The 21,370-nt window shown below is 41.7% G+C and overlaps 1 protein-coding gene across 1 annotated transcript; it reads left to right on the top strand.

Moving 5' to 3' along the window:
* The first annotated feature begins 8,726 nt into the window (after positions 1-8,726).
* Positions 8,727-19,810, top strand: slc38a2 (solute carrier family 38 member 2). Its single transcript, XM_083906974.1, has 16 exons — positions 8,727-9,018; positions 10,439-10,534; positions 10,648-10,717; positions 10,805-10,920; positions 12,144-12,217; positions 13,227-13,319; positions 13,456-13,531; positions 14,809-14,891; positions 15,024-15,082; positions 15,370-15,537; positions 15,643-15,722; positions 15,841-15,941; positions 16,654-16,778; positions 17,391-17,535; positions 17,634-17,731; positions 17,833-19,810. Exons 2-16 carry the CDS (start codon positions 10,440-10,442, stop codon positions 17,947-17,949), a joined length of 1,500 nt encoding a protein of 499 aa, XP_083763100.1. The 5' UTR covers positions 8,727-9,018; position 10,439; the 3' UTR covers positions 17,950-19,810.
* Positions 19,811-21,370: the final 1,560 nt, after the last annotated feature.

Genomic DNA, 21,370 nt, shown 5'->3' with positions numbered 1-21,370 from the left:
AATGTCAATATGTGATCACACAAAGGCAAACTTAAGACAAAAGTTAACATTTATTCATTCAAAACAAATAAAAACTTACTTACTGTACAAAAAATAACTTGCATAAATAAAAGCTTAGGCTAGCTGCCTTTTTCTCCCATAAGTTACAAAAAATAAACTGTACACAAATAACACAAACTGGTGTTTTGTGTGATTTTTCAAAATATAAACTTTTTAGAATTTTTTTTATTATTATTACTTTTTCAAAAATCGATTTTTGAAGTTTATGATTCCATTCAGAATCGTGGATGATTAGAATTGCGATTCCTATGTAACTCAATTTTTTAGTCTAGTGTTGCAGGAGTGAGGCAGACACACTTCAATAAATATATTCTCCACAAGTGCTTGTATACCCAGGACAAGGGCAGTAGTCAAGTTAAACAGTGCGGTCGAGATCAAATTGACTGTGTATGGAAATGTACCGAGTACATCATTTCTACTGCTAGCTGTCGCTCAATCAAAACATAAAAGACCCAGAAGTGACATATTTTGGCTAATTTAAATACACTATTCAACAAATTATATTCGTCTTTTTAGATATTTTAATGCAGCAATGTCACATGTTGTATACAGACAGAGATAATCAGTTATTAAGTGTATTGTTGGAAGCAGAAAATGTGTTTGCTATTTGCTACATGTGAATGTGTTTTCTTGTGACTTCTATGTTGGAAATCCTTTGTTGTGGTTTACATAAACTTGCCAAACAGGGCAGCAGTAAACCAGAAGCTCCTGTGTCTTCAAGCTAAAAATGAAAGTTTACAATTCAACAGGTGTTTTCACTCGCTGATAATTAGGCCTATGTGGTTGGGTTGGAAGTGGGCGGGGCTATGATCTCCAAGTCTAATTTAAAAACATAAAGGTGTGAGTAGTCCCGCCTCCTCATGTAGCTGAAAGAGGTCATATTCAAGTACAGAATGGAAACACACGAGAACAGAACCTTTAGTAGTAGTAGTTCATTGCACTCAAATTCATGCAAACAAATAATGGTGTGTAGAACATGCTGTGTGTGGAGGAATATTATGCAATTGTTGTATGACAGAGAAAAATGATCCACAAGTGACCTCAATGAAACAGGATCTCTAAACACACTGTCACAGGTTACACATAAATGTGGTTCATCCTGTTTATGTCGTGTATGTAAATGTTAGACTTTCACACAAGCTCATGTTGTCATTGTCATTTACATTTTGTTTACATTCTCTGTCCGCCATTTTACACATGTCTAACGCCAGTCTTCAAATGGAACGTTGAAGAAACACATTTAGGGGCTTAATTGCTTCTTTTTGCAATAATTTGACTTTCAAGAAGAAGATTTCAAATTTAAAAAATAAAATAAAAAATCTATTATCTGTAGCATGCTAGCTTCACCTTAGCTTAGCATTAGCATATGTAGCATTATTGTGCGATACATAAATAAGAGTGGAGAAGATTTCAAATTTTAAAAAAAATCTGTAGCATGTTAACTTCTCCTTAGCTTAGCATTAGCGTACGTAGTGTGCATACATAAATAGTGAGAGTGAAATCTATCATGTCTTATTCTCACTAGGAAGTTGTTTTTGTTTGTTTGTTTTTAATCATATTATAATTTTCTGACAATGGCTCGGTGGTGTCATCAAAGTTGAGCAACTGGTTATTATTCTAGCATAGAGCAATGAGTAGAACACTCTTTCATGAGGAACACAATGCCATTACCTTATGTCACTCGTCTCAGGTGACACATTTGCAGACACCTGAGTTTAAAATGTATCATTCTCACTTCTCCAGAGATTTTAAAGACTGCCATTTGAACAATGCTGCAAACCTTTCTACTAATGTTTTTGACAGTGTTTCAAGTCTTCCTGTTTCTTGTGAAAGCTGTGGTTTCCTCGACTGATAAGTGAAACTGGGACAGGATGTCATTTCACCAAATTATTACAAAATAACCACCACAACTCTACCCTACCCTACTCCCCCCTAAGGGATCGTACCTATGTTCCCCGATCGGGGAGCATCACCCTTTTTTTTTTTTAAAGGGTCAGATGTTCCCCGTTTTTCCCAAGAAAGGTCCTATGTTCCCCACTTTGTGGAAGCCTGGGTGTGGAGCTCCAGGGTAAAGGGTTAGGGTTAGGGTTAGAGAGAGAGAGTGAGAGAGGGAGTTTCCCAGTTTGTTCACGACCGGCAACAGCGGGGAACATAGGACCTTTTTAAAAAACAAAGGTCCTATGTTCCCCGGGTCCTTTTTGGGTGAAAGCGGGGAACATAGGACCCTTTGGGTGAACAGCTGGGAACATAGGACCCTTTTTTAGAGAAAGGGTCCTATGTTCCCCGGTCACATACAAAGCGGGGAACATAGATACGGTCCCCCACCTACGAGGGTTGACAATTAACTCCTCAGAGGACGTCGTCATCAGGTAGCAACATTTCTTCATACTCTGCATTGACTTCTATTCCTTTTAAAGCCTAAACACCTTACCCCAACCTGATTCATTACCAGCCAATGCTTAACCTTAACCTTAACAGTAATTTACATCCTAACTCTGACCTCAGAAATTAAATACGGTCGGACCCAATAAGGACGACCGGTCCTGACAAGTACATGCACACACATAATAAGCACACGCCCATATGAGTTTGCTGAGTGGCATTGTTGTGGGCTTACACCCAGAGGCAGCTTAATCATGCATTATACAGTTCACAGTTCCAGACGCTGTTACAGTGAACGCCTTGTTTCTTAAACTTCTCAGGAACTGGCTCCCAGTGTGACAGCCGCCACATGATAGGGTCAGCATTATTCAGTGTCGGCAATAATGGACAACCCTGTTGTAGGAAGTCTTCAAGTTCTCTTCACCGTGATTTCACTCTTGTTGACTATTTTGACCACACCCTCACTTAACAGAACGGCCATGGACACTCCCTCAGCTAGACTTCCTGATCTTCCTCCAGTGGGTTCATTCACATTGTAGTAAATGTTCTGTATACTCTGTGAGTGTGAGTGTGTGTGTGTGTGTGTGTGTGTGTGTGTGTGTGTGTGTGTGTGTGTGTGTGTGTGTGTGTGTGTGTGTGTGTGTGTGTGTGTGTGTGTGTGTGTTTTGGGGTAATGGGGCACCAGTGATCAGGCCATGTTCTTTCTTGCACCCCTGACCCCTGCTCCAGTTTCCTGAGCCTTCTTAGGTCTGTTGGCTGGAGCTAAAACCCCAAACAAAGGATTGTACATAGACACACACACATACTAATGTGTGAATGAGAGCAGTGGAATGCCCAATGAATGTGTGTGTGAATGTGCCGCAGATTATGAGTATAAACACAAGTTTTCTCCACTTTGAGTAATTCATTTCTCTAATAGTTAGTGTTAAGTGTGTTAAGGCAAATTATGGCATCAAAACAACACAGTTTGTATAAGATAATGTCAATATGTGATCACACAAAGGCAAACTTAAAGGGATAGTTCAGAATTTTGAACATAAGATCTATTTTCCAACTCAGCCGGTGTGATGGAGACGTTTTCAAGAAATTTCATTCTGTTCTTCTAGTTGCCGAGTTCGCTGATGCTATGGCTAGCGCAAGTCAATGATACAAGGGGGTCGTACCTATGTTCCCCGGGTCCTATGTTCCCAAAAAAGGTCCACTTTGTATGTGACAGGGGAACATAGGACCCTTTTTTTGAAAAAGGGTAGGGTTAGGATTAGGGTTAGAGAAAGGGTCCTATGTTCCCCGGTCACATACAAAGCGGGGAACATAGGACCCGGGGAACATAGATACAGTCCCGATACAAGTTAGCATGGCATTAAAAACACTCATACCAACTCCACAGTGCACCCGAGGCAAATCGATTGTAACGGCAGACTATCTATGTACATAACTGTGTTGATAGAATAATATTTGAAACAAAACTAACGTTGCATAGCATGAATTTTTGAAGGACTACTTTCTCAGCACTATACTTCCGGCAGGGGAATCAGTCCGCCGCTGCCGGAAGTATGACGCGCTGCTGCTGCTGCTGAGACATAAATCCTTCAAATTGCAAGGTTGGTTTTATTTCAAACATTCTATCAACACAGATATGTACATCGATAGTCTGCCGTGGAGTCGGTATGAGTGTTTTTAATGCCATGCTAACTTGTATCATTGACTTGCGCTAGCCATAGCATCAGCGAACTCGGCAACTAGAAGAACTGAATGAAATTTCTTGAAAACGTCTCCAAACGTCTCCATCACACCAGCTGAGTTGGAAAATAGGTCTTATGTCCAAAATTCCGAACTATCACTTTATGACAAAAGTTAACATTTATTCATTCAAAACAAATAAAAACTTACTTACTGTACAGAAAAATAACTTGCATGAATAATAGATTAGGCTAGCTGCCTTTTTCTCCCAGAATTTACAAAAATAAACTGTACACAAATAACACAAACTGGTGTTTTGTGTGATTTTTCAAAATATAAACTTTTTAGAATTTTTTTCTTTTTTTCAAAAATCGTTTTTTGAAGTTTATTATTTGATTCAGAATCGTGGATGATTAGAATCGCGATTCCTATCTATCTAATCTATTTTTTTTTCAGTGACCTTTACAAGAAAATGTCTGCACATGATTAAAAAATGATAATTTCTGTAAAACAGTCCAGCTCCGCGGATCTGTTTGCATCCCAGAAATCCTCCTCTCGTCACTATGGAAACAGTGATCTCTCTCGGGAGGAGAATGTCTGCAGTGATCATGTGTCACAAGATCTCAAAGCCAAAATTAATGTGAGGACTAAAAAAAAAAAAAAAGTGAAGCTGTTCCTGGTATAAATAATGATGATATGACATAATGATGTTGCATCATGTGTCCAAGAAGAAAGATTCCTTTATTTTCATTGACCTGCAGCTGATTCCTGCAGTCAAACCTGAAGTGCCCTGAGGAGAATAACTGGTAATAGTAGTAGTTTATTCAGAGATTATTCAGTTTTAATAATTTATTTATTTAATGAGCAAAGAAACCAGTAATATCTCAGTCAATAATCAGTGTGGTTTGGCGTGTAGCTGTAGTACAAACTGGTAATAGTACAAGTAGTAGAGGGCCAAAAGAGTAAAAGTGGTATTACTACACAACATTGCAATTTACTGTGACTGTGCAGTCTTACATTTTACAGTGTGTATATCTTCTGTAAATTACTGTACTTTCACGGCATAAATACTGTATTTATCAGTGTAGATTACACTTTAAAGATCCCTCCAGGGGAGGTTTATTGTAATCCTGGAAATGACTGACAGCGCACCACAGTAAAAAACTTGTGAGTGTTTCAGTAGTGGGAGATAGTGACGAAGATGTGTGCGTAATCCTTATCAGCATGTTGTAAAGCAGCAGAAAAACAGTTGTAGTATTTAGCAGCAGTTGCGACAGAACGGAACATTATTTTCTATCTTTTCTCTCAGGTCTTGGAATTGAAAGGTTTTTCCATACACCGGCCTAATAATTAACAGAGTGTGCTACACTGAGTCCTCACTACATTAATAATAAACTGGAAACCAGAGCTGTGGAACATTTCCCTCTCACACACACACACAAATACACACACACACACACACACACACACACTACACCTGACCTAACGAGATGAGCCAACATAATTGAGGATCAGGACGGCTGCTGTCACATGACGGCCGTTTGTGCGTAATCTCTTTCAGATATGGAGGTCTGCTTTGAAGCTGTGCTCCCACCCTGATGTGGACTGACAGGTGTCCAGGCCACTTTCTGTCCACGTTCCCTTCAAAGGAAATACACCTGACGTGAACCTGCGTCTGCGTATCTGACCAGATCTGTGAGTCAGGGCCAAATCTCGTGAATAACAAACACATACATTAACAAGACGGAGCTGATTACTCTTGAAGCTGCCCTAAGGTACATGGAAACATACAAAGAAAACTTCCATATTAAATCAACGTTTTAATCATTTAAATCCTTATATTTGGGACTCTGGAGGCCCCACCAGTCGCCAAAGTGTGAAAAATGACTCACTCATGTTTTTGTGGTCCTAAAAACACACGCGATGATGACTTACGCGCTCTTTGGGACGTCACAATGCGCTAAATTCCTGGAATTGTTGTCTCGCGGAGCTCCGCATTATAACAGCAACAAAACATAATTTTTTCTTCTTTTTTTTTAAATGTTATGTTTATCTTCAATTTCTGCCATGTGAAAATGATTTCACCTTCATTTTTACACACTGGGCCTTTTCCACCACAGCAGCATCATAATTTAGTTTCAAGTGCACTTAGCTAAGGGTTATAGATCAAAACATTAAAGCCATTTGCCGGGATCAAACAACAGCCACATGTGAGATCACATTACTCGAAGCAGAACTACATGAATTATTCACACAGTCGACACGTGCTCGTCAACATGACATTTGTTTTGACTCACTGTGGCGCTTTTGGGGTCAAGAGAGGAAACAAGGGTGATGGTAGTGGTTCATTTGAGAGGCACAAAAGGTAACCACACCACACCCTGACTTCTGCTATCACTCAGAACGCAAATAAAACTCTATCTCACATGCCAACACTTTGTAGGACGTTTTGCCTCAAACTCTTGGGAAATACTGTACTTCAGTTTTAAAAAAAAATTTGATATTACTCATATGAACGAAATAAATACACACATTAGAGACATGTACATCCAGCTGGAATAATGTGGCGTCAGAATCCTGCAGTTCATGACTTGGACTTAAACCAGACTTGATTCAGACTTAAAAGTCGAAGATCTGACTAATTCACGTGTTTGAAATCAAACATTGTACACACACACTTCATGTTCCTCCTTCCTGTGGGAAGGCACGCAGTTCTTGGCAGACACTAGGGACTAGACGTGGACTCCATCAGTCTTTTCTTTGATGACTTAAACTCAGACTTTAAATGCTGAATATTTCACTTCTACTTGAATCAATTTATTGATCACTTTGGGACTTGGGACTTTTATTTGGGGACTTGAACACTGAGGCCTACACTGAACTTTTCTTTGGTGACTTCTGAATATTTGGGACTAGACTTTTGGCCAATTCCAATTCCTATCTTAACCCTAAATCTTAACCCTCAAGCTCAACCCTTAATCTTTACTGGCCCTCAAAACCAAGTGTTGAGGGTTATTTTGTCACTTAGAAATGGGACACCCCTTAAATGCAGATACGTCTTCAGACTGTAGGGGGCAGAATAACACGAAAGCTGCGTCCAGTCTGTCAACTCCGAAAAAGAAGAAGAAGAACACATTTACGTCACGATTATTTATTACGATCCGTTTGTCAGTCAAGTTATTAGATTGTCAGTTAGTTATAAGATGATACTCATACAAATACCACAACCACGGACATATTCAGCTGACAGTTACCTCACACCACAGCTTATTGAAAAGTAAACCATAGCAAAATCGCTTGTCCGCACTGGCCAGCTATTGACAAAAGATCATAAAATAAAAATAAATGTGACGCAACAATGACCTAAATAATCCATAATATGGGCCTAAACTAAGATAATACAATGGTTTTCATCATTTTTATATCTCTATTAACAAAGACAATACTTAATTTGTAGCGCACTCGTTTCGCTGCTTTCACACCATCTTTGTTATGTGAAAACATGCAATGCATTCTGGGTAGCCCTTGCTCCCAAGGGTGGTCTCGGAAAATCTCAATATTGAGGGCGATACAGCCCTTAAACTTGCCCCTCAACTTAATTTTTCTGAGAATCGGGACAGCACTTGCACTAGAGGGAGCGCGCATTTTTGAGATTGAGGGTTAAGATTGAGGGTTAAGCAAGGAATTGGAATTCACCCTTTGACTCAAGTCAGATTTTGATGACTCTGACTTAAACTCCAACACTGGGACTAGACTTCATGTAGAAACAAACTTGTTATCGTATGTACGTTTCTATTGCTGAGTCACCAAAGCACGGAAGAGTCATGTAAAGGTTTTGCACATTTGCTGTACATCAACAATCAACAAGACATGGAAATATGAATTTGATGTTCCAACGTGTAGACGACTGGTTTAGAGTTTTGACAGTAACCTTTTTTTCTAAATATGTGAATATTCGCAGCTATCAAAGACATCAAAGCTCTATCAAAGATGTATGGTGTCCTTTATAATAACATCAAAGGTCCATGATACCACATTCCTTTACTGCTCAAAGTCGTCAGTTCACTCCTTTAAAGCGTTCATATATTACATTGTAAACATACGCTTTCATCAATTAACTAAATGAACACAATACTGTCTCCAAAGTCAGGCTCACACTTTCTGATGACTCTGACTTAATGTTGATCACTGGGGACTTCACCAGTATCAGATCCTTTATCATAAGGCAGCTGATTGCTCATTGACTGTGTGTGTGTGTGTGTGTGTGTGTGTGTGTGTGTGTGTGTGCGCGCGCGCGCGCGCGCGCGTGCGTGCGTGTGTGGTTTAACCCGCTGATTGACTGAGAGTACAGTGCTGCTCTGTAGTACAGTGTCCGTAGGTTTCCACTCCACTCTCTAGGTCGCTCCTCTGTTTGTACACAAACCCACGGCTGTGCTGGGGTAAAAAAAAAGTAAAAGGAGGGGGGAGTGAAAAAATCCGCCACGCCTCCTGCTGCTAACTCCTCCCCCTCCTCGCTCTCTCTCCCCCTCCCCCTCCGTCTGAGCTGATGCAACGCTCATCTTTAAAAGGGTGAGTCTCCATCCCTCCTGAAGCAGATCAGCGAGTTGTATTAGAGTGCGCCACTTCTCTGGTGAAACTGCCTTTATTATAGTGACAACATTTAATTCCTCTTTTGCTTCAGCTTCCTTTGTTTGTTTATTTGCTACTTGAACGGTTTCAGTGTTTTTGACTCTGATAACAGATTTTTATTATTATTATTATTATTATTATTCACATTTAAACGAAATCCAGTGAAGGATCAGCGACTCTGTTGTGAAGAAATCCTCTGGACATCTTTTCATTCATTTTTCTAACCAGTGGAAGGATTTTACAGGGCTCGTGCCTCATCTCTGAAAGGTAAGACTGCCGGCATTTGCTCCACTTTCAGTCAGTCAGTGATCATTGGGTGTAGACGCGACGTGTGCGTAATCATCCATGATCTCACTGTCTGTGCTCATTTGCTTTGAATTCTGAATATCACTTCATTTAAAAGAAAGGTGTTGCCTCTTATTTCTATGTCCGACCACATGCGATGTTTATTTTAAGAGTCTGAAATGTTAGAGTGACCCGAGGCTTTATTTGTAACCAGGTCAGTCCTGGTCTAAATAAATATATGATGAGTGTGGTGCTGCAGTGCTGCTCTCATGTTTGGAGGTTGGTAGAACAACTGTCACTGTGCCAGAGCAAGAGTCAACACTAATGTCTCCATTCCAAAATATCCCTGAGTCTATTAGAGAATGTGGCTTTAATCAGAACCACCAGACTGAATTTGAGCGCTCTCTCTGCGCTCTGCGCAAAATGGAGGGGCCATGCCCATAAAGGGACAACACGTGCCTTTGTTTCCATTGGAGCCGGTCATGGATATAATGTCACTAAACGCCACCTGGAGTCACTGCGCCTTTTTTTTTCAGGGAGGACGCACATGTGCGCACAAACTTAATGATTGTTGGTATTACATGTTAAATGTTAAATGACAAGTCTGGTTCAAGTGGCTTCATTTTATTATGGAAACAAAACCGTATGTGTTTTGTGAGAAATAAAAAAAGACGCACGTTTTCATCCCGTTTTTCTAGGTTTAGAAGGAAAACGTGCGCAAAGTCTGCGGCGTTTTCTGAGTTTTTTTTTTTTTTTTTTTTGTCATTCAGCGCCTGACAGTGTTGGAGATGCCGGTCTGGTATTTTTCCACTGCTGCCGGTGCGTCACTCACTCCCCCCTCCCTCCCTGCAAAAATGCGAGTCACATGACCAGCTGCGCGGGCATGGAGGCCATAATATTGATTATTCTGAGGGAACGCGTGAACGCGCACAGCTCGACTGGCTGGAGTGGGCGGGCATGACGCAGACAGCAGGAATGCGTTCAATTTGTAATAATAAGGGAAAAGAAGAGGAGGGGGGGAAGGAGTAAGATGAAGAATTACATTTATATGACACAAAGTGCGAACACATGACAAGGAAAAAAAGCATATTATAATAATAATAATAATAATAATAATAAAAGACGATGAATGAGATGACTGAGACTGGTACCAGAAGTGTTTGAAAAGAGGTGAAGTATCTGAACCAGTGTCCACATGAAGACACGGAGGCCACCTATCAGGACAACAATACCACAATCAGACGCACATTGTGAGAAAATACCACACATACCAATGATACAAAAAAAATCGGGATGTCACATGAGGCAGTAATGCAACATTACACATGTTAAACACCCTTAAAACAACAAAGAAGATGAAGTATATATATATAACTAAATGTGATGTGTGATTTTTCTGCAGCATGAATGAGACCGGTACCAGAACGGAGATGGAGTATCTGAACCAGGGTCAAGATGAAGACAGCATCTACCAGGACAAGAAAACCCCTCTGGACTGGTGAGGAACAACTGCAGTACTTGTTTATGTTCGCACACACACACACACACTCCAAACACCGCCGGTGTTCATGTCTTTAAATTCTTTTCTACTTCCCTTTTAAAAAACCAAAGCTCGGATCCGGAGAACCAAAAATTCCTGCCCGAAAACAACCTGGGAAAGAAGAAGTATGAGACCGAATACGTAAGCGCTCCTCTGTCACTCCACTTCATTCCTCTCCTGTAAACACAGGCTTTGCCGTTCCCTAACACGCTCTGGTTTTCTCCACAGCATCAGGGCAATGCTTCCTTTGGCATGTCCGTCTTCAACCTGGGCAACGCCATCATGGGCAGCGGCATCCTGGGTCTGTCCTACGCTATGGCCAACACTGGCATTGCTCTCTTTGTGTAAGTTTCTAATTATTCGTCCTTCTTCACGGTGCAATAATGCAGGATGACATCAAAGTCACAAAGGGAAAGTCAGCTTTTGACAACAGATGAGTTCTTGTGTCACACCTAAGCCACAGCAGAGGAGAGGTGTGGTTTTGTTGCATCAAAGCCTTGTGCTGTTTAGATACAGGGCGGTTTTTCCGGCCTGTGGTGTGTGTGTGTGTGTGTGTGTGTACCCTGAGGTAAGACTGCACAGGAGGTTGAAGGTTTATAAATGCCTACTGCCTCACAATCAGGTTTGCTGTAGTTCACTGAGCTCCCTCTACTGGTTATACAGTGTAACCTATTTAAATTAGACCCTGGATTTGTGATATTTTCCTACATTGCGCCATTTTAGGTGTAAGCAAATAAGGAGATTGATGTCGTGAGGTGAAATAAGAGGCCACTTCTCCTTAGGTCATGCACAAGAGGTTTGACGACCACCTCAACAGCGTTCTCTGTCAAACGTAGAAAAATCAATTATAGATACAACACAGTGGTTTTTTTTTTTCAAAAGTCAAAGATGCACTTGAATGACTTGCCCTGCCACCTAATGACAGTTGCACGTCTGTTTGAGGAGTGACGGGAGAAGCAGCTTAGCCGAGTTAATCCGGCTGCTTTGGGCCAGCGTTATGTAAGGAGAGCTCACAACACGGTGATCATGAAGCTGCTTTGCTGTCAGCAGCCATTTGACCAATCTGAGCCCGACAACTGCAGGAAGTGAGATTACAAACAGCGAGTGGCTGCTGCGTTGCTGATATAGTGTGTATGCGTGTATAGTTGCTCCCTATCGCAGATTAAGACAATGTCGCACAGTGTGTTTGCACTTCAAAAAGTCTATTGACATCAAACAAGAGGGACTCCAAAGCATATATTTGTTGATCCCACAGTGTATAACGCGATAACAGATGAACAGTTGTGATGTCAGAGGCAGGTAGGGCACGTCAAAGGCTTTAAGCAGCTGGACAGTCAGAGGAAACGGTGTGTCTTTACAGAGCAGGTCTTAAATGACCCGCACTATTAATAGTGCTGGTGCTGCAGCATCACAAGGGCGCTAAGATCATCCCTTACAGGGACAACGTTGCAGACGATTCTCCCGCTCACAGAATGTCGTGACAAAGTGCACTCGGGTCACAAATCCTCTTGTCCTGCCTGAGGCTGAGGAAAATAACATTTGTCTTTATTTTGGCCTCTGTTTACAGGATTCTCCTCGTGGCTGTCGCCATCTTCTCCTTGTATTCTGTCCACTTGCTGTTGAAGACGGCCAATGAAGGAGGTGCGTATCTGAAACAGCCGTGTATATAATCTTCTACAGCATTGATTTTCAATGTGCGGCCCGGGAGCCAATGGCGGCACGCAATGAATTACAGTTGATAGTTTTAATCCAGGAGCTACTAAGCTTGTTAAATGTTTATTGGACATTACTGGATACAGACCAATAAGTGTAAACAAAAATACTGGGTATTTACCTGGTTTCTATATGGTGAATTTTAGTGTATTATTGATTTATAAACTAGTAATAAGCAGGTAGCTAGTAAATATATGGTAACAGAAATGTGTTACTTGGTATTAACCTGTAATTAGAAGGTAAGAACAATGGCCAAAATACTGGGTAATTCCCCAGTAAATTGTAAAGCTATTATTTTGTATTAATGCTTAAATTACATTATATTAACGCTTATATTACTTAAAGGTGCATTGTGTAATAAATCTAAATCAACTGGCCATAAAATCCTCCTAATATGTCACAGAGACTCAGGAATAATGTTCATATAACAAACTGAACTCACCAACAACAACAGTACTGACAAAATATTTGCATTAAAAAAAATATTTTGCAGACTGCAAATCATGTTTATGTTTTGAAATCATGTTTTGGCATGTGGCGCCACCTACCGCCGTCTACCAATCATTGCCGTCAGTAGAGTCTCAGCTGCCGAGCAACCACGGGTTGCCAGTTACGTCTGAAAACCAAACCTAAAAGACCTCGGTATTTGAATTTGAATGTAGTAACCGTTTTTGACCACATTCTTACATATGGCGCCTTTACATTACATTATATTAACGCTTATATTACTTAACGCTAAACTATGGAACTGCAATCTGGTCATTAAAATGATTACAAATGGGATTTCTTTCTGGTTTTTTTTCTTTTGGCGGCCCTCAGTCCAATGTTGGGTTCCTAAATTGGCCCTCAGGTGTCAAAACGTTGAGAACCCCTGTTCTACAGTGTCTTCTTTGTTTTTTTTTCATTTTTAATTCTTTTTGTTGTTTGTTCTCCACAGGCGCACTTGTGTACGAGCAGCTGGGCTACAAAGCCTTCGGGTTGCCGGGGAAACTCGCCGCATCCTTCTCCATTACCATGCAGAACATTGGAGGTGAAAAAAAAAAAAAATCTATTGCCAAGCTTTGTTTTTGGAATGTGGAGTAACTTCCAGTAGAAACACAAGAGTCATTCTTTAAGCATTGTGTTCTTCCATGGACGTCCTAATCATGTTTTATTGTCTTTTCTAGCCATGTCAAGCTACCTCTACATCGTCAAATACGAGCTGCCCATCGTCATTCTGAATTTTGTGGGACCCGACAACCAGTGAGTAACCAAATCTAATCTATCTAATCCCAGCAAACATATTTGATCACCTTCAGGCGCTGACAAAAGCTGTAAACAAAGTCGACACTAGCATTACGCTGTTGTTCTCTGAGAAAATATCATCCGGTATGTGAGAATCTCGACACAGATAGAGGTTGTGTCACTTGAACACAGAGTGAAATAAATGACTCTATCTGTGTGCCAAGGATCCGGTCTGATCCGCCTCGATCGGCTCTGGGCCAAAGAACAATCGATCGTGTTTCGGTAAAGACCGATCTGTGGCAATGAAAATGTTTATAAAGCAGTTGTGCAAGGACGTTTCGTTTACTCGTTCCAAGCGGACGTGTTTGTAGAGTCAGGACTTGGGTTCCACAAGTGCTGCTTGTCGGAGAAGTCTCTCTGTTGTAGCGGGGGAGGGATTTTAAAAGAACCTTCATACTTCTGCGTCGTGGACGGATATGCGATGCAATTACCCGCCCGATCTCTTCAAAGAGCCCTTTTAGAAGATGGGGCCGGTTGCCGCGTCGAGACGGAGCGCGAGACGAGCTCTTCGGCTTAGTTTGTGAATGATGCAACATCTGTGAGCTATGCAGTCACTGAGAGAAGGAAGACCACACAGGATGTGTCAAGACTGTTCTTTTAACGTCTCCTCCTCCTTCTACTGCACTCTGAGAGATAAGGGTTCCAAAAGGGTTCTTCTGCAAGGGCTGAGGTTCTACCTGGAACCATTTGCTTCTGAAAAGCAGCAAAAGTTGCTTTCAAGGGTTCTTGGTAACACTAATGGTTCCAGTAAGAACCATTTTGATCCAGAGAACCCTTTAAAACCCCTTTCCTGAATAAAGGGTTTTAAAAGGGTTCTTGGTGCCTTTTTGGCTGTTCCAGGTGGAACCTTTTTTAAAAAAGATTCTACCTGGAGCCAAAAAAGGTTCTCCTATGAGGACAAGCCGAAGAACCTTATGTGGTTCTACTTAGCACTTTTATTTCTAAGAGTGTTCTACCTGGAACCATTTGCTTCTGAGGGTTCTTGGTAACACTAATGGTTCTAGTCAGGACTATTTAGATCCAGAGAACCCTTTAAAAGCCCTTTCGTTTCCACCTGGAGCCAAAAAGGGTTCTCCCGAGGACAAGCCGAAGAAGCTTATATGGTTCTACTTAGCACTTTTATTTCTAAGAGTGTACCAATTATATACACTTCTTATAGATTGAATTAGTATTGTTTTTATGACTTTAATCAATGGCTGGTTGTCACTGACACGTGGTTCTTTGCTGTGTTACAGAGAATGGTACACTAACGGAGACTACCTGGTGCTGCTGGTGTCATTCATCATCATCCTGCCACTTTCTCTGCTCAAGAACTTAGGTAAGAGCTGTGCCTGCGTCTTCTGAACACGTTCAATGACTCATAGAGAGCATTCCACAGCTTTAAAGTGGAAGCATATCATAAGAACAGTCGCTCATGTGTTGCCTCCCTCGTCCTCCTCTCCTCCCCCAGGTTACCTTGGTTACACCAGTGGTCTGTCCCTGCTCTGCATGGTGTTTTTCCTGATTGTGGTGAGTCAAACACACACACGCACACACACACACACACATATTGGCACATGAAGCAGACTGCTGTTCCAGAGACGTCTTAGTCAGAGAGCACAGTTCAACTTTTCCACAGCTCCCCTTCCTTCCCACATGGAACACTGGGAATTCATTGTTGAACATTTAAAGTATAACACAACAAAGTGACGCCAACTTTGGCATCTTTTTACAAGCACATACTGATTCCTGACACTAGAGTTTCTAAATGTCAGCACACAATGTTCACATCTACAATCTCTTCATCTGTCCTCCAGGTGATCATCAAAAAGTTCCAGATCCCGTGCCCTCTGCCCGAGGACATCAACGCTCTGAACGAAACCTTCAGCAAGTTGCTGAACTCGAGCTTGCCCCAACTAAACTCCACCGCTGTGGACTACAGCGAGGACGCCTGCACGCCCAAATACTTTGTCTACAACTCACAGGTGAAGTTCTTTGACGCGTTGAAAGTGCAGAGAATGAGATTGTTTGGAATCGAAACTTGGTCAATCTTATTCATTTTGTCATGTTTTTTTTTTCTCCGCGTCCAGACCGTCTACGCCGTTCCCATCCTGACCTTCGCCTTCGTTTGCCACCCGGCTATTCTGCCCATGTACGAGGAGCTCAAAGAGTGAGTGCACGACTTTCTTTTATCCGGCTGTGGTCTTATTAAATTTAATCCTCGCAACTTTAGAATTGATGTGATTATTGTGTCTCAATGCAACATTTTCTCTCTCTCTTTTAAACAGTCGTTCCCGTAGAAAGATGCAGGGTGTCGCCAACGTGTCCTTCCTGGCCATGTTCATCATGTATCTGCTCGCCGGACTTTTCGGATACCTGACTTTCAATAGTGAGTCTGGGGAAGGGGAACCCAATTGTGTCATTTTGAGGAAAAAACAGAACTGTATAGTAACAAACTTCAAAGCAACAACGGGTTAACAACACCAGTGTGGGTGTAACAAGCAGTCATTGGCCTCAGGTCATTGACCCAGAGTTAAGAGGACAAGCCTGCAAGTATTCATTAGATACAGATACACAAAATATCAAGGACAGGCCAGGACTGTTATGTAAGACTGTGAAAAAACCCACCTGATGCAGAACTGACAAGTGTGCCAGCATGTTTGTGTTCCTGTTTGCCGTGGCTGGAACATCTGAGTATAGAAAAGTGTTCTTGGAACAACTAACTGGTTATACAAGAACACGACTGCGCACTTCCTCAGTCGTCATGACAGGACAAAGCTCTGCAAATAGTTTTGAGCAAAGGGTGTGTAGGGATTGAGAAATCATTGTGACGTTTGGAAAAAGGCAAAAAGTGAAGCCGATCACACTAAACACTGCGGTGTTTAAACACGAGCAGCTAATCTAACGGAAGAGATCTCGAGTCTCACTTTAATGGCACCTTTCCCCCCCAAGTACAAACACACACATACACAGTCATGATTTTTGTTTCCCGTTTCTGTGGAATCTGCATTAGACCGCGACATGTTCATCTCGACTGGTTTTACCTGTTTTGCTCGCCAAGTGCTTCCTCTCTAAATGGCGTCTCCCGTCTCCCTCCGCAGTTCACGTGGAGCCCGAGCTGCTGCACACCTACTCCAAAGTCTACAAGTCCGACGTGCTCCTGCTGGTCGTCCGTCTGGCTGTCCTGTCCGCCGTCACCCTCACCGTTCCCGTGGTGCTGTTCCCTGTAAGTGTCAAAGATCTCAGGCCTCGTCCACACAGAATCAGAACTGTCCCGTATAAAGCCCAATTTATACTCCTGCGTAAAGTGCTCTGCGTCGACACGATATTTTTTAAGTGTCCGTCACTCTGTCAAGGGACAACGGAGACGGCAAGAGCTGCGATTGGTCCTGAGGACAGGCCGAGCTAACACTGCTCTGTGCCGGCTCACAGAGGTGGAGCTGATCACCGCCGACAACGTCGCTGTCAAACTATAAATACGTCATATCTTAATACACACAGCACATGTTGAGACTAAATGGCCAATATCTCGCCTCAAATTATCTTAAAACTGCATTCCGTGACACAGAAAAGTGAGAAACGGCCACTGTTTCAACAACAACAGTCTTTCTCCCCCTTTCTCTCTCGGACACCATTGCTCACTGTAGCCAAAACACAACAACCTTGCGCAGCGACCCCTACTGATCGGGCGGGTAATTGCAGCGCGTATCCATCCACGACGCAGAAGTATGAAGGTTCGAGGCGTCTCCGTGGTGACGCAGTTGGATAACGCATTACGCAGTCGGAGAAGTATAATGTGGCCACAAGTGTCAGCTAACCTCTCTGTCTCTCTTTGTAGATCCGCACCTCCATTAACCATCACCTGTCCAGTTCCAAGGAATTCAGCTGGATCCGCCACATCATCATCACCGTGGTCCTGCTGGGATGCACCAACGCCCTGGTCATCTTTGTCCCCACCATCAGGGACATCTTTGGCTTCATTGGTGAGTGTCTCGCTCTGTGTTAATTCCATGAAAAAAAGACAAACTCAAAATACAAAAAAATGTTGTGACTAAAGTTTGGATTTTCCTTCTGCTCACAGGTGCATCTGCTGCTGCTATGCTCATCTTCATCCTGCCCTCGGCTTTCTACATCAAACTGGTGAAGAAGGAGTCCATGAAGTCTGTGCAAAAGATCGGGGTAAGGAGTTGTTTTAAACGTACGCTAAAAGCCGGACAGACTGATGGGACACATCAGCTCATACTGTCTCTCTCTCTCTCTCTCTCTCTCTCTCTCTTTAGGCCACTGCTTTCCTTCTGTGCGGCCTCGTGGTCATGATCGGCAGCATGACCCTCATCATCATGGACTGGATCCATAACGCCACAGTCAACGCAGACACACATGACAACGGACACTAAAGCTCCCCCCCGTGCCACAGCCGGGACGGAAGCGAGAAGACGCCGACCACCACGCAAAGATCGAAAAAAAAAAAAGAGTCATGTAAATTAAGAAAAAGACAAGAACTCATTTGCTGCTCAGCTCTGACTTCCTGAGCAACAGACCATTGCCATTCCAAGAGAATGTATTGAAACTTTGTACAGTTTGCTGTTATAGGCCACGAAGATGGTGTTTTACTCGTTTGTGTTTTTTCGTCTCTCTTTTTATCGTATCGTTTTTTTACGTCTTTTTTTGCGCGTTTTTACTCTCTTTTTGGTACAGCTGAAAACAAATAATATGAAGGTGCCTCATAGTCTTAGAGTTCACCACGCAGCTCACACTCAGGTACGGTGTTACGTGCACGAGTGTGGCTTTGACCTCAGATCTGGTCTTAACTGAGAGAGGTACGTGCATCTTTTGACAGAAGAGGCAACAGATTTGAATGTTTATCCTCCTTAAGGACAATTACGTTCCTTCCATCATTTGTTTCATCTGTTTTTTTTTTTTGTTGTGCGTTTTTTTTTTTTTTTTATCCTTCTTCAACTTTGCCAAAAAAAAACTTTCTTTGTAAAGCATCTTTGTAAATTGAGAGCACTTACAGTTTAGCACAGTTGTAAAAAAACAAAAACAGATTTGTCAGTTTTCACAGGCAAGGCCTACCACGCCACCTGCTCAGTGTTTGTACCAAGGCTTTGTGACCTTGCTTGTAGTGTCAGCTTTCCTTGTTAACACATACAGGTCAACAGAACCTGCCTTTTTGAGCCCAACACTGGGAGCTGCAGAGTATCTCACAACAGGACTCTTGTCAAACTGTATTTATTCTTTAAAAACCTGCTGAAGGTCCTGTTGGAATCGTGTGTGCAGCGACGACACTACTGCGTTAAAAAAAAAAAAAAAAAAACCTGGAGGCTGCTAAGCCGTCAGTTCCACCCTTCTGTGTTTAAGGGCAGGGAGGGAAACTGAAACTGTTTTTCTTTATGAGAGAATACCTTGAATTTGACCACATCTGGTGGTTGTAATTTACCTGTAAAACTTGCAACAAAAACAAATAACTTTAAAACTAGACAGTCAGTCGTGCTCTTTGCTACTGACGACCAAACGCTGAGGAGAGCGTCTGTCTGTCACCAGATTGCGAGTGTTACTCAGTTTGGTCACAGTTTTTCTGCTTTTGGAAAATGTTTCACACTGAAGAACTTGAAAGCTTGATGGTGACTTGCTTCCTGTTGAGTCTCGCGCTCGCGTCGCATGACGGCGCGCCGTGCTTCCGACACTAACTTTAAACATCACCAAACTGTCGTTGTCCAACATCTATTTATGGAGAAACCATAAAATCAATGTAATTTAATCTATTTTACTATATTTATAATATTGTATGTACATATATGTGTATATATATCTACTGAGTTCAACTGTATATATGCTTTGTTTTAACTTTTTTGATGAATTGGAGCTGTCAAACAAAAACGATAAACCCAAAACTGGTGAATTTGACGATATTGAATTTGCTTTAACGCGACTTTAAGCTTCTTCCGTTCGTCTCCGTTTGATCGACTGAATTTTCCCGCTCTGATTCTGAGAAAACTGTTACACGTGGAAATCCTAGAGAGAGGGCCGCAGCGGTCTGTTTGTTGTTTTTTTAATGGCGGCCCCTGAACACAACCCCCCCCCCCTCCCGTATTCACAAACTGTTGTATATGCTCGTCTTGGTTAGAGAGTACGTCAACCATCTCTGGACCTCAGGAGCAAAGAGGGCTTCGCCCACCAGTGTTACACTCTTGTTTCAATGAAACACTTTGTATATCCTGTAATTAATGTCAAATTAAAATCAAAGATAAACTATGACATGGTCTTTGTCGTCTTCATTAAGTCTGTTTGACACAGAAATGAGAGTGGTGAGCTGAGTGGGACCTTCTAATGTCTGGTCAGAGGCAGCTAAATGTATTAAAACCATGTTTATGAGGGAGAAAAAAAACAGTTCAGTAACCTATATTCCCTATTAATTTGCTGCTCTTCTGACTAAATTAACAACTTTCTAATTTTAACACGCACAAAATAAAACCTTCACGATTTTATGTAAATAAAAGACATCAAGCATCAGGGCTGTACATAGAGATAAGAGTACACGTGTGCTTCCTTTTTTTTTTTCCACCCCTTCACTTTCCCCTGTGGCCTTGAACATGAACCCAGAGCAACAAACCTGTGATAAGTGTCCAGCACACAGATAAACTACAGCACAGCCACTGTTTTTTGCTTTTTCCCCCTCTGGACAGAGCTTTGAAATGTGGTCTGTATAGATCAGAGTCCATCAAAACATGTTGCGTGTTTTAAAAAGACCAAAAACATTGATGCAGTGACTCTGTACCTCAAACCACTGAAGACAAGACAGGGTCAGAAGTGTGTGGTTGTGATGATTCATCCATGAAGTTAAGCCCGTTCATCTCTTTTCCTTGACAACACTGCTCCCTAGTGGTAACAAACCAAGATGGGAAGAGTTTATTTTGGATGCAAAGAACTTGGGAGATAAAAGAACTCTAAATTTACTGCAGTACTATATGTTGGAAAATTAATCTATTAAACAAAATAAGTGATTATTGTCTGACAACACATTTGCCACATCTTCAAATATAAACGGACAGTCTTAACACAATTCCACACAACTGATTGATTGAACGTCAGATCTAGACTGTGGACAAAATGTGCTCTGCTCCCTGAGTGTCCTGTGAATGTCGACATATCACAGAGAACATGAAACTATCTTGTAATTCCCCATCCAATATAAACACTGTTTTTGTACAGACCTCCATCCATCTTGGTTGTGTTCTTTCATCTTCTATCCGCCGCTGGTGCAGACATGGGATGAAAGACGGGGTGCACACTGGATACGTCACCAGTCCATCGTTTTTTGAAACCAGAGAATATGGGGGAGAACATGCAAACTCCATGTAGAAAGGCCTTGGTTGTACTGTTTAAAGCAATTTTCACATACTTTTCCATTCAAAATCACAATATTATTATTTAACACCAAGTTTACATGAGCACCAAATACACTTGGGACAGCGATAATTGCAACTCTTACTCAAATAGTTCAATTCAACACATTTTCAGTGTATCCAACTACAACTATCAACACTGCTATTAACACTATTAGATATAGACGCGCAGAGTGTATTTGGCCCCAATCAAAAAAAGGTATTAAATTCAATATTTTGCTGTCACTTTATCACAGCAAGGTTTATTGTGTACTTATGTAATGCAATGCTGAAACATTTGGTTTCATGGTTTGACTTGAAGCCTGGGAGTCATTTCATTGGATAATCATGGTTTAAAGTTCCAGTGTGTAAGAATTAGTGACATCTAGTGGTGAGACCGCAGAATAGAATACTGCTCACTCCCATCCCCTTA

The sequence above is a fragment of the Microchirus variegatus genome (assembly GCF_963457635.1).
Source record: "Microchirus variegatus genome assembly, chromosome: 20".
NCBI classification, from domain to species: Eukaryota; Metazoa; Chordata; class Actinopteri; order Pleuronectiformes; family Soleidae; genus Microchirus; species Microchirus variegatus.
This window is presented reverse-complemented; position numbering and strand designations above follow the sequence as displayed.